This window comes from Lampris incognitus, chromosome 9 (genome assembly GCF_029633865.1).
Source record: "Lampris incognitus isolate fLamInc1 chromosome 9, fLamInc1.hap2, whole genome shotgun sequence".
NCBI classification, from domain to species: Eukaryota; Metazoa; Chordata; class Actinopteri; order Lampriformes; family Lampridae; genus Lampris; species Lampris incognitus.
The window spans coordinates 4,559,196-4,573,561 of record NC_079219.1 but is presented as its reverse complement, the minus strand read 5'-3'; the positions used below and the strand labels follow the sequence as shown (position 1 = coordinate 4,573,561).

The window sequence follows — 14,366 nt, the reverse complement described above, 5'->3', positions numbered from 1 at the left end:
CATGCTTGGTGAAATTTGAGTCTCTAAATTATGAATGTGTGTTTGATTTTCACCGACTCGTGTTCACATCACTGCGAATGTCACATCGGTTATAATCTCAGCTGTAAGACCACAACAGGCAAAACTGGAAGGATTATTTGATGTGTGTGTGTGTGGGTGTGTGTGTGTGCTGGTCCTGTGATGGACTGTCGGCCTGTTTAGGATGTCTCCCTGCTTCTTCCCAGTGCATGCAGACCCCCCCCCCCGACCTTAAATTAAACAGGTGGAGAAAATGGATGGATGGATGTTTTAGCTAGTGTACAGCACATGCTGTCCTACCTTGGAATGTCTTTTAAAGGCATGCTGGAGAACTTGATCAAGGCTGCTTTTGAGATCCAAAAAAACAATCATAAACACACTGTACAATAAGTACACAGACATCATATATTTACCAATCAAATTTTTTTTATTAACAATGATTAACCCCGTCCCACACACACACACACACACACACACACACACACACACACACACACATAATTGTTTTGGTATTCTTTAAGGTGATAGGCCCGTCCCTTCCCCAACTGCTGTGAGTGAAAGCAGAGCGCAGAGGGAATAGGACTGGCTACTGCTTTTTTTCCCACTAAAAAAAAGATAATCAAATTATATATATATATATATATATATGTTTGGAAAAAAAATTTTTTGTGGCCCTGTGGACCTTTTATTTATGTCTGGCCCAAGCTTCGGTAAGGTCTTGGTGCATCACGCATTTACAACTTCAGGGTAAAGAAAAAAAAAGCAAAAGAAAAAACACAAATCAACTCAACTGTCTCATCATACAAACTCTATTGGTTTCCATTGCATTTTTACTAGACCTAGCAAAAAAAAAAAAAAAAATCTCCTGATGGATAGTTAAGTACCCTTATATTTCATTTTGAGTATTACTCATGGCCAATGCTTGGAGCAAAGGAAAGTCATCCCAAAGATCGCCTAAATCTGTCTTTTCTCCACCTTGGCATTGTCCAAAGAAATACTGATCCTTAGCATTCCTTTCAACGGGCATGTTCTGGTAGCTCTTCGGCATGAAAGTTTCTTCTGCCTCCAGGAGTGGCTGCGTGGACTCAGAGCGTAAGTAGACATGGCGCTGGTTGGAAGACTGACTCATGTACGGACCAGAGAAGATCACGGTAGCATATGGAACTGACTCGCTGTTTGTTCCAGAGTACCCGGGGCTGACCGGTGAATCGCAAATGGACTCTCCCAGGTCACTGGTGTCCTCACTGTGCAGCCAAGATCCAATATCAACATGATCTATCTTCTTGGGCAAGTCCAGAAGGCTGAGATGGGAGAGGTACACAGGACTGGGCTCTGGAATATCCTGATTGGGATTAAAATTCTGCTGGAGGAAGATTAATATCTCATTATTGCTGATATACTCTCAATAACTCTAGAGGGTTTTTACATGCACATTAACAGGATGGGAATTTTGCACCTGAATAGTTTCCGATGTCCATCGTTTGATGCTGCTATTTGCTGGGTCAGGAACTATAGGCCAAAAATGCCCCTTCAACCTGCAGAAAGAAGAGGAAAAAAAAGCATGTCTATCCTGAGCACAAAGTATGCGCTTCAGCATCACAACTTATGCCAGAATGGTTGAAGTCTTACCATTTGTGGTTGGAGAAGCAAGTTAACACCGTGATAATAATTAGCAAAGAAAATCCAACACAAGATGCAATTACAATCATCATAACAGCAACAGCATCTGTGGGGAGGGGGGACAAAAGGGTTAACTATGAAATATCTGCGATAGCAATACACTTTCCTCTTAGGTTCTCCAGAAAGTGACAGCAAACTGACAATACCAACCCAAAGGTTCAACTTTGAAGGTAATTAAGGATCCATTCAGGCTCCCGCCATCTGTGCTAACCATCAACAAAGCGCTGTACAAAGACACAGTATTGAGCTCTGTCAGGACTACCCTCCGCTTTTCTGTGTCGGCATTAACAACTGAAAAAAAAAACAGTTGCATACATTAACCAAACATCAGAAACATACAACCAAACATTTGAGAAGGGCAAAAATGAATTTATAGCCACCTTTAATGTGGTCATCCTTATTCCAGTAGAACACCTTGTAGTTTTGGATAATCCCATTCCTTTGTCCTATTGGAATTTCATCCCAGGTTAGCTCAACGTAGGATTGCCGGGTGTCTTTGACCTTTATTTCTGGTACCACGGATGGTGCTGCAAAAAACAAAAAAAACAATAACACCCAATATTTATATAGATATATATCTCCACAATTCACTAAATAACTCACCAAATAATGCAGGATTATCCTTTGTTTGTATTTAAAAACTTATGCAAATTTTTAATGGAAACATGACTTACAAAATTACTCAATTCTTCATCAGAGACAATTATTTTATATTGTATTCTTGGCCAAGTCACACGGAGACAGTTTAAAACCCTAAATATCTACTTTCAGCTTCATGTCAGATAACCCTATACTAGTATGTGGTGTAATGACTCAATTTGTTGAGCTATATTCTGAATTATAGTTAGTTATATTATAGCTGTTATAGTTAGTTATATTCTTATTTCATAATACACATAATCCCAGTGTATGTTGGTCCTGTGTGATGGCCTGGCGGCCTGCCCAGGGTGTCTCCCCACCTGCCGCCCAATGACTGCTGGGATAGGCTCCAGCATCCCTGCGACCCTGAGAGCAGGATAAGCGGTTTGGATAATGGATGGATGGATTCAGTGAGTCAAGTAAATTTTTATGAGATAATACAAGCCTGTTTCATGCCATAAGCAATCATCATAATGACATTTTCTTTTAATTCAAACAAGGTTTCAGCGTAACTTCTTTTGCAATTGCCATTTGCTCAGTGCATCAGTTGGAGATTAACCCATATTTCATATAAAATAGTACTGTTCCTTCCTCTGGATACGATCAGTAACCCCCCCTCCCCCGGTCCTGCAATGCTCCACAAGGGTGTGTCAGCTCCCCACTGTTATTCACCCTTTAGCCCAACAGCTGTGTTGCCAGTGTGCATAACCATTAGATAATCCAATTCTCTGGTGATGTTGCACTGGTTGCACCGATGAAGAAGGGGAAGGAGCCAGACCTATACCTGGACTGTGTCAACAAAGCGGTTCAGTGGTGTGATCATAACACTCTCATATCCAACTCCTTCAAAACAGAGATCATCCCTTGAGCCACACAAGACACTCATATTGCTCCAGCAGCAATTCACAACCAACCCATAAAACAAACATCATCATTCAAATACCTGGGGGTGTATGTGGACAGTGCACTGTCCTGGACCTACCATGCGGACTTCATCTGCAATAAGGTACAATGGAGGATTTACTTTTTAAACAGACTCAGGTCATTTAGAGCCAATAAGGAAATCCTCATTCTATTCTTCAGTTCTTGGGGTATGGAGCATTCCACCAGCCTGCAACACAGAGGCTTAGTCTGGTTCAGTGGCCTCTCAGCCCATCTGAAAGTCAGGATTCTACAGCTCCTGGGGATCTGCTCCAGCAGGGTGGTGGGTCACCCCTAAACAGCTGCACTAAGCGTACCCTCAGACTGACTTATAAACTTGCCCTGGACCCTTCTCATGTCCTATATGAGGAGTACCAACTCCTGCCCTCTGGGAGGCGCTGTAGAGTGTCATACTGCAGAAAGAATAACTACGAGCACTCTATAAAACTGCTCAACTAACAGAGGAGTACAAGGAAGTGATCACCTCCCCACCCCCGCACATACACCCCCACACTTGGACTGTAACCCTCCCCTAACACACGGTCTTTGACCATACCCCCCCACACACACACACACACACCTACACTCACACATGAACTATGCAACCACCCACAAACTCAGGGACTGTGTGATCACACACCCCAGCCCCCACAAATACATGAATGGTGCATGTGACTATGATCACACCCCCCAGCCCCCACAAATACATGAATGGTGCATGTGACTATGTACATGGTCATCGCACCTGGCTGTGCGCTTTTGCAAATGTTCTTTTATGCTATAGATGTTCTTTTATGTTATAGTTGTTCTTTTATGTTATAGTTGTTCTTTTATGCTATAGATGTTCTTTTATGCTATAGATGTTCTTTTATGGGGTCGCGGGGATGCTGGAGCCTATCCTAGCAGCCACTGGGCGGCAGGCAGGGAGGCACCCTGGACAGGCTGCCAGACTATCGCACAGGGCCGGCATACACACACACACACACACACACATTCATACCTAGGGACAATTTAGCACAGCTGATTCCCCTGACTTACATGTCTTTGGACTGTGGGAGGAAACCGGAGCCCCCGGAGGAAACCCACATAGACACGGGGAGAACGTGCAAACTCCACACAGAGGACGACCCAGGACGACCCCCAAGGTTGGACTACCCTGGGGCTTGAACCCAGGACCTTCTTACTGTGAGGTGACCGCGCTAACCACTGCGCCACAGTGCCGCCATTATGCAGGATAAGTGGTTCAGAAAATGGATGGATGTTCTTTATGTTAAAGATGTTCTTTTATGTTAAAGATGTTCTTTTATGCTATAGATGTTCTTTTATGTTAAAAATCAGGGATAGGCAACATGGTCCAGAAAGGTCCAGTGTGGGTGGAGGTCTTTGTTCCAACCAAGGAGTTGCACACTTGAGTCTACAAATCAAGGTCCTTAGCAAAGACTACTGGTTGACTAATAGAATCAGGTGTGTAACTCCTTGGTTGGAACAAAGACCTGCACCCACACTGGCCCTTTCTGGACCATGTTGTTTATCCCTGCTATAGATGTTCTTTTATGTTAAAGACATTCTTTTTTTTAACAACGTCTTTATTGACTTTTAACTTTCACAAACAAACAAAACATGCCCCCCACTCCCCCAACACTCACTTGTTCTCTCTTAACATCTCCCTTGTATTTAGAGCCGACCCCTCACATCCTGCTCATCACCTCTTCCAGCTCCATCCCAAAGGGAGGCGCTACAGGTCACTGTCCACTAAGACTAAACGCTTCACAAACAGTTTTTTTCCCCTAGCCATCAGGACTCTGAATTCCTCTCTATAGTCCCCTCCTCACACACCACTGGCATAAACACCACCATTCACCTAATTGTTATGCGTGATGTGTTTATTTCTGCTATTGTGTAACTGTATTGTTCGTGATAATATGTGGAGTGTCTGTTGTCGTCCATGTATGTGTTGTGCTGCAGAGTTTAATGTGTACCAAAAACAATTCCACCGGCCTTGGTCATGTGGCTAATAAAACAATCTAATCTAATCTAATCTAATCTAACATGAATATAAAACATATGACAAAATTAATCATACATTTCAATGGTACCTCTAACAAAATAAAGATATACATAGACAAACATTTTTTACATTATTGCAACAAAATTTCAAAACATGCCTCCACCCCCTTCTGGAGTCTACCCTTTACCTTTGTACCCTACATTCTTTAAGTACCCTGTCCTAAGTTTTCCCTCCTGTAAGAGCTCCCCTGTATCTCCATTTTTTTATAAAATCAATGAATGGTTTCCACATTCCCTCGTAAACACCCATTTTATTTTCCAAGGTATGTTATTCTCTCCACTGACATACAGTGCACCATATTCTTAATCCAAGTGCCAATTGTAGGTGCAACAGCGTTCTTCCAGTTCAAAGCTATCAGTCGTTTTGCCTGCAGTATAGCAAAGTCAATAAATCTATATTCTTTAATCCTCAAGTTGAGATCTGTTGGATACATGTGTAACAATATCCTCTTGGCGTCTAGTGGGATATTTACAGGCAAAATGATCATGATTGTATTGCTCACCTCCCTCCAGAATTTCTTAGTTTGGTCACCCTCCCAAATACAAGGTATAAGTGTTCCTTGAGCCTCGCTGCATGTAAAACATGTGTCAGGTATGTTGCTGTTATATTTATTTAATTTGACAGGGGTTACATAAGTCCGCATCAACCAGTTACGCTGAAGTAGCTTTGAATGAGTCCTGGCTGTTCGTGTCTGAGCCTTCTCACACGACATGTTCCAATCGTACTTTGAAATGTCCTCTTTTAAAGATGTTCTTTTATACTGCAGAAGTTATTTTACGTTGTGATTTGTTACTCTGGTGATTGTTGGAGCATATGATGCAAGATAAATTTCTGTGTGAATGGACAATAAAGATAATCTTGTCTTATCTTGTCTTATTTTATCTTATCTCACAATTTAAAGACTTGCTGCTAGTAAGAAATGCTCTTCCTTTTATATTCACAAGAGGGCAATATCATTAAACAATTCAGCTGGAGCTGAGAAGTTGTACAAACGCAAGGCAGCTATCTCTTACACCTCCCACACCTCGCCACCTTTGGATGTTCCTGTTGTTAGTGACTTACCCTTTTGTCTAGTATATGCAAGAACCTCGTTGGGAAGGCCTGCGCCATCCTTAAACCTCGGATATACTGAGATCCTGTAGGGTTTATATGGCTCGAAACTGCCTGTTGACAAGATCAGACAGGGTAGATTATATCAGTGGCAACAGGGATGGAATAATCTGGAGCGAAGAAGCAAAGAACATCCTGCATTTCACTAAGGTAACACTTTATAATAACTACACAAATGAAGCATTAGTTAAGTATTAGTAACCACTGAGATCATCATTTGGCCCTCATAAGAAAGTAGTTGACTAGCCCTGTCGTAGGGAAGACGCCTTGAAAAGCAAATTCAAACACGGCCTTGATTTCACATGAACATTTTTAGACCATCAGGAGCACTAGAATTATTGGTACCACTTTATGATAACTACACAAATGAAGCATTAGTTAAGTATTAGTAACTACTGATTTCATCATTTGTGAAGTATTTGTAAAGCAAGACATGCACCAATGGTTAGTGTTTATGAATACTTATTAATACTGCAGTTCATGATTAATTCAGGTAGACTGAAAGACCAGCAGCACCTTGAGACTCACAAAAGTCTAAAGGATCATAACACCCTTGAGAAAGTGTAAGTACATGATTAACACACTATTTATATGTACATTTGTGCATTAATCATGAATTGCAGTATTAATAAATATTTATAAACATATATTAACACACTAACCATTGGTGCATGTCCTGTTTTAGAAATGATGAATTCGGTAGTTACTAATACTTAACTAATGCTTCATTTGTGTAGTTCTTATAGTGTTACCTTCACTAATTACATGAAATAAATGACTGTAAAACACATTTAGGCAATAGAAAAACAGTGTAACGGCAGGCTGACTGGCTTAACAGAAATCCCTGAACAGAGTTGTGGCCAACGAAGTGGCGTGTGAAAAAGGGGAACGTAGATTGAGAACACCTCTGATGCAAACCATGTGACACACACACACACACACACACACACACACACGCACAGACGCACACACACACACGCGCGCGTACCTGTTATCAAAAGGCTTGACTGGGTTCTGTTGGCCAGCTCAAAAAGGACGAGGGAGGGGTCGTTATTTAACCAAGGTGCCCATTCCACAACATAGCCAGTGATGGCGGAATAGGCCCTGCTTTTCCACTGGATCAGCAGGGAGCCGTCATCGTCACGAGGAAGGACTGTAATGTAGGATATTGCCCCACGAGCTGAAAGCACAAAACACACGCCATCCTTTGTGGGCACACTGCACGACACCACGCTGTATCTGACACACTTTCTAAAGCGGTTCAGGCGTACGCCCCGTTCCCACTGCATGGTACCGGCCCGACTCATATATATATACTCATATATATATATATATATAAAAAAATATATGTATATTTATTTAAATATAAATAAAATCTTTAAAAAAAAAACAATTAGTCAACACGCCCACAAATGGGGCGTCCGAGTAGCGTAGCGGTCTATTCCGTTGCCTACCAACACAGGGATCGCCGGTTCGAATCCCCATGTTGCCTCCAGCTTGGTCGGGCGTCCCTACAGACACGATTGGCTGTGTCTGCGGGATGTCGGGGCATCTTTTCAGGCGGAGGGGGAACTGGGCGGAATACCATGATCCTCCCACGCGCTATGTCCCCCTGGTGAAACTCCTCACTGTCAGGTGAAAAGAAGCAGCTGGTGACGCCACATGTATCGAGGAAGCATGTGGTAGTCTGCAGCCCTCCGTGGGCCAGCAGAGGGGGTGGAGCAGCAGCCGGGATGGCTCGGAGCAGTGGGGTAATTTGCCAAAAAGTACAACTGGAGAGAAAAAGGGGGAAAAAAAAACCACCCCCAAAAATGACCAGCAGGGCTTCGCCGTGCAGTGGAAAATGAAATCCCCCAAGGTAAAGCGAGTAGAGTCGGATAGAGTAGAGTCGAGTTGAGCCGGTACTATGCAGTGGAAAAGGGGCAATATTCAAAGGTCTTTATTTTTTTGCGCCATAAAGCATTACCTTTTCGCTGCAACACGGGGACCTCGGTGGCGTTGGATTCTCCCGCTGCATTTGCAGCACGTAGGAACACTTTCCTTACTCCTCTCAGAAGCTGGAAAGAGCAACAGCGTCCCGACGTAGAGCACACTTGTCCCTTCTCACCTGGCAGTCTTTGGAGCGAGACGATGTACGACACATTTTTACCGTTGGCGCGGAATTGTTTCGATGGCTACGACAGGGAAAGTGAGAAGAGCATTTCAGGACGGGCCTCGTGCACAACCAACAGGGCAGCGCTAGAAGAGTAAATGTGTCCCGTTTGTGACGGATGTGAGACATTGGTCGTAGTTGCGGTGCTTGTACCTTCCAAAACAACTGTTTGCCGAGATGTCTTCCCCTCTGCTCCCCAGTCGCCTTCATCCAGACCTCCAGTCGCCCAGTGGGAGCTGAAAAGAAAGAGATCTTTCAACTGAGCCCGGTCTCACCAATCTGCATACGCATAACATGATATTACATATTCACATTGCGTGTTATGCATGCGCCAAAATCCGATTTTTGCGTGCAGATGATACGCCGACCCTTTCAATTAACTTCTGTGGAGAGCTGATGCGTCCAAATACCACGCTTCACCTTGAATGGTCGTGACGTCACCAGCGAGGCTCAGTTCGCCCACAAGAATCAGTTCGTCCAGGTCACCTGATGTGTGGACATCCACAAACAGGTAAGCAGGGGAAACCATCTTTTTGTAATTAAATCATGGTATTAACAGTAGTATTTTAGTTATTTTATTAACCCAAACCCTGACCTTAACCCTGACCCTGACCTTGACCATAACCCTGACCTTAACCCTGATCCTGACCTTGACCCTGACCTTGAACATAACCCTGACCGAAACCTTAACCCTGGCCCTGGCCCTACTGACCCTAACCTTAACCCTGACCTTGACCCTAACCCTGACTGAAACCATAACCCTGGCCCTGACCGTACTGACCCTGACCCTAACCCTGATCCTAACCCTGACTGAAACCTTAACCCTGACCTTGACCCTGATCCTAACCCTGACTGAAACCCTAACCCTGACCCTGACCCTAACCCTAACCCTGGTTGTGGATGCCTGCGCTTCTGGTGAACTGGGTGAACTGAGCCTCGCTGGTGACATCATGACCATTCAAGGTGAAGCGTGGTATTTGGACGCATCAGCTCGCCACAGAAGTTAATGGGAAGGATGGCGTATCATCTGCATGTAAAATTGGATTTTGGCGTATGCACTGCATGCAAAGTGTAGTATCGTGTTATTTGTACGCAGATTGGTGAGACTGGGTTGTTCAACTTCACGGCTCATCTAAAAGTCTGCACTGTTCACTCAGAGAATATAACTTTTCCACACATGGCAGTTGTATGGATTCAGTACCGGAGAGCGAAACAAAAGTCAATACATCAATCCAGCCGGCGCGTTCGAGGGGAGTAATGGGAGCTTGTAGAACATGACATTAGCGTATATTGAAAAGGCCAGGAAACGGGTGGATAAGAAATAGATTGGAAAAGGTTGAAGTGACAAATTGTCACACTGAGGCACAGAATTGATGGAAAGCCTACCCTTTTCTAAAGTGGCTCCGCGGCACTCGCCGCTCCATTCACTCCAGGGGCTTTGCTGGTATCTGACTCGGATCTGGGTGTGATACTCCGTCCCATGGAGCAGCCGGCATACTTCCACAGGCCTGCGTGAGCTGACCCGGCTCACAGGAATCTAACACATGGGTATACCGCACGCACACACACACACACACACACACACACACACACACACACACACACACGAGGCTCTAGAACATTGCAGGTGTGTTCATGTGTATGTATGCTTTTCTGTCGTTGGCGACAACACTTTGGTATGCCAGACACCCTCTGGTGACAGACACCCTCTGATGACGGCGCCCATTCACTGACCGATGTACAACAGCAGCCACACCTACACATATATCCATATAGCCATATATCCCCATCGGAGGCTTGAAAATGAGATTAATCAATTAAATTAGTTTCAAATTAGAACTACTGAGAAATACAAAACCACGTAACTTTGGGTTGTCTCTCTTGATAACTGTATCAGCTCTCTCCCCCACCCCTCCCTTTCATTATGTCTCTTGCTCAAATACTCCTTTTATTTATAGTGGAAGGTGGAAGGGTGTAGCTGGGGGGTTGTAACTCATATCACATCACACAGCCAAGCCTACGACCGCAGCAGCAGCACCTCCCTGCTGAAATTCATCTCTTTGCATGTGGCTTGCGCCCAAATGTCAAGCTGAGCACCAGGGTCCATGTTCCTGACTCGGATGTGTCCAGTGAAAATAAGAGGTTTTAGTGTTGTGCAGGCATTTAAGTGGGCAAGAAGCCTATGATAAGGCTCACCATGCAAGACATAACACACTAACTCAAACAGCATTCGTCCGTGACAAATGTGGACGATACTGTCGCTCTAATGCGGGCCTGATGGCCGACAGGCGTGCTTGCCGAGCTTAAACTGCACCACAGTCATCACCGTTTCGATGGACTGCAAAAGAAGAAGTGGGCAAGGGTTTAAATGGGAAGTGGTTTAAAAAAAAGAAGAAAAAAGACAGGAGGCGGAGTTAGAGATGGAAGAGGTGAAGATGCTATGCTTTTCCTTGGGAGTGACGAAGAAGGACAGGATTAGGAAGGAGTATATTAGAGGGACAGCTCATGTTGTACGGTTTGGAGACAAAGCAAGAGAGACAAGATTGAGATGGTTTGGACATGTGTGGAGGAGAGATGCTGGGTATACTGGGAGAAGGATGCTGAATATGGAGCTGCCAGGGAAGAGGAGAAGAGGAAGGCCAAAGAGGAGGTTTATGGATGTGGTGAGGGAGGACATGCAGGTGGCTGGTGTGACAGAGGAAGATGCAGAGGACAGGAAGAGGTGGAAACGGATGATCTAGCGACCCCTAGTAATAGTAGCAGTAGTATTTTTAGTTGCATATCTATTACCATTGAGTATATGTAGTCCCAGATAGCAAAGAATTTTTGGCCCAAATATGGCCCCCATCTGCAGTTATCTTACAGCCCACATTTGGCCTTGAAGGACGGCGTTGACTCAGGGTGAGTGTGGCTGCCTCAACTCAGCCACCGGTCATGACATTTGGGCCTCTTCTGGTCCACACAGCATGTGCCTTAACTAAAGTCAAGTCTCACTCATTGAATTTGGACCACATCTGGCCCACATAGTATGTGCTGTAACCCAAGTCAGGCCCAGCTTATGACATATGGGCCATGTCTGGCCCACACAACAGTTGCCAGTGCCGTAACTGAGCTGTACGTAACAAAAGTGCCCCAGATTGAGCGCAAATGTGTCTGCTATGATTAGTTTTCACCAGTAAATCAAAGCCTGTCCATTGAAAAGATGCTTTGTACTTACCGGTTCACTCCAGCGACTGCTCTCCTCAGGTTTCAGCCGCACCTCGAAGCTCAGCGATGCGTCCGACAACCAGGCCTGGTCAGGGGCCAAAGCCCAGCTCAGTCCCAGGCAGCCGTACCGATGTGGCTCAGCATGAACCCTCAGAACAGGAGGGTCAAATTTGGCTGAAATAGAAGAAAATGCCACCGTTTATAGCGCTGAACAATGCAACGCTTACATACATTCATTTCTAAATTGTTTCTGTTTTTTCTGCCTGTTCAAGAATTTATATTTCTTTCTTTTGTTTCGCGGAGACAACATTATGCAAACTTAGGTAAATGCAAATGCAACATGAAGTGTTTTGTAACATGATCGGTGTGCAACCCCTATGGGCAAATTTTCATCTTATTATTTATTTATTCATCTATTCTATCTTGTCTTCTTTCAGCACAAACTTGTTTTTATCTGCACACTTTCACTTAATGTAAAGGGGCGTTGCATTGAGTTAAAGCTGCACAACGAGTCCTCCAACCCATACGACCAGATAGGTCGTTTGTCCTCTAATACGACCCACAGGAGCGTTTCCTAAATTAGCGTCCCCTACCGGCGGCAGGAGATATGCCACAGATACTTTTCGCCTCTGTGCATTGTGGGTTTTTAAAACAATGTGAGAACAATAGAATATGTAGTCAGTGTGTTTTTGTGTTGTTTCTCCGTCTAGTATAGTAAGTAAGATTGCTACTGGCAGTGTGTTTACACATGAATAACGTTATAAGAGCTAACTTAACGTTAGCCACAAGTTAGAAAGCCAGCTAGTGTGGACGTTATAACCGCTATTTGACATTAAACTTTGCTTTTATTAATATTCCTTCTCATGACAGCTTATGGAAGGAGATGCTTATTGTTACAGGGAAAGTAACGTGTTATAATTACGGAGGACCGCGAGGAAGTAGCTTAAAACGTAACTATAGGTCGTAATAAGCTGCTTGTACAAACGACCTACGGGGTCATTTTTTGGTGGAGGACAGTCTCAAGCTGCAATGAAGAGTTTTGGATTTTCGCTGACTTTGCGCCCCCCTGACTTGTGGACAAAAGCGGTAGTGTTTTGCAAAAGGACAACTTGATTTCGCACAAGCGTTGGCTCTTGCTGCACAAAGATCCACATTCACCCTCTGGTAGCTGATGCATTTGTTTTGAAGAGAAGAGTGAGAGAAGTCATGGTGTTTTTGGAGAAACAGCTGTTTGCAAGATATCCATCAATGAGGTGCTGTATCTCTAATTGTGGCTATGTATCCCGTTTGTGTGCCGAAAATTGTTTGTTCAGATTTCAAGGGGAATCCGACTCGGAGACAAGCATTTGGAATCATCATAAAACAAAATCTCCTGGATCTCCTTGCTGATGGTCTCATGTTGGTCATACAGAGGCATCAAATTTAAATTGAGACTGATAATCCATGTAAAACATGGACTGTGATCTGTAGCGAGAGTAGGGTGCAGGTGGAGGAGAGCGTGGAGAGGTGGAGGTATGCACTGGAGAGAAGGAATGAAAGTCAGTAGGAGCAAGACGGACTACCTATGCGTGAATGAGAGGGAGGACAGTGGGATGGTGAGGATGCAAGGAGTAGGGGTGATGAAGGCGTATGAGTTTAAATACTTGGGGTCAACTGTACAAGGTAAAGGGGAGTGCAGAAGAGAGGTGAAGAAGAAAGTGCAGGCAGGGAGGAGTGGGTGGAGAAGAGTATCAGCAGTGATTTGCATGAGAAGGGTACCAGCAAGAGTTAAAGGGAAGGTTTACAAGATGGTTGTGAGACCAGCTATGTTGTATGGTTTAGAGACAGTGGCGCTGACGAAAAGACAGGAGGTGGAGCTGGAGGTGGCAGAGGTGAAGATGCTAATATTTTCATTGGGAGTGACGAAGAAGGACAGGATTAGGAACGAGTATATTAGAGGGACTGCTCAGGTTGGACGGTTGGAGACAAAGCAAGAGAGGCACGATTGAGATGGTTTGGATGTGTGGAGGAGAGATGCTGGGTATATTGGGAGAAGGATGCTGAATATGGAGCTGCCAGGGAAGAGGAGAAGAGGAAGGCCAAAGAGGTTTATGGATGTGGTGAGGGAGGACATGCAGGTGGCTGGTGTGACAGAGGAAGATGCAGAGGACAGGAAGAGATGGAGACGGATGATCCGCTCTGGCGACCCCTAACGGGAGCAGCCGAAAGTAGTAGTAGATAATCAATGTGAAACTTGTTGTATTAGCTTTAATTTACGAAAAAAAATTTAGATATCTTTTTTCTCCAAGCACCTACCTGACCTAAGTGGCTCCAAAACGATTGGTGTGGAGGTGGCTTCACCGAGTGTATTGACTGCCTTGACAAATATCTCCATGTCTGAGAAAAAGACAAAGTCAGAGCGAGGGATGGTGTAGCGATGGATCCCTGCTGGTAGCTCATATGTATGAGTTTCCTCTGAATCCCTGAAAATGAGGAAATGGTCATAAAGAATGAATATATAATGTTCGATCTTCAACCAATATCTGATGCATCGTGGATAGACTGGGTATTCATTGGATGTCATCCACAGAG

The 14,366-nt window shown here is 44.3% G+C and overlaps 1 protein-coding gene across 1 annotated transcript in view; it reads right to left on the bottom strand.

The window, feature by feature from the left end:
• Window positions 1-447: 447 nt before the first annotated feature.
• The window catches only part of csf3r (colony stimulating factor 3 receptor (granulocyte)), a 29,309-nt gene continuing 15,390 nt past the window's right edge, over window positions 448-14,366 (bottom strand). The window contains exons 6-17 of the mRNA XM_056286309.1: window positions 14,091-14,257; window positions 11,806-11,969; window positions 9,975-10,125; window positions 8,742-8,824; window positions 8,403-8,610; window positions 7,425-7,616; window positions 6,389-6,490; window positions 2,079-2,225; window positions 1,849-1,989; window positions 1,648-1,744; window positions 1,475-1,553; window positions 448-1,378 (exon numbers count right to left, since the gene is read on the bottom strand). Coding sequence (XP_056142284.1) covers window positions 905-1,378; window positions 1,475-1,553; window positions 1,648-1,744; window positions 1,849-1,989; window positions 2,079-2,225; window positions 6,389-6,490; window positions 7,425-7,616; window positions 8,403-8,610; window positions 8,742-8,824; window positions 9,975-10,125; window positions 11,806-11,969; window positions 14,091-14,257 — 2,005 coding nt within the window. The 3' untranslated portion in view covers window positions 448-904. The remainder of the gene's footprint in view (window positions 1,379-1,474; window positions 1,554-1,647; window positions 1,745-1,848; window positions 1,990-2,078; window positions 2,226-6,388; window positions 6,491-7,424; window positions 7,617-8,402; window positions 8,611-8,741; window positions 8,825-9,974; window positions 10,126-11,805; window positions 11,970-14,090; window positions 14,258-14,366) is intronic.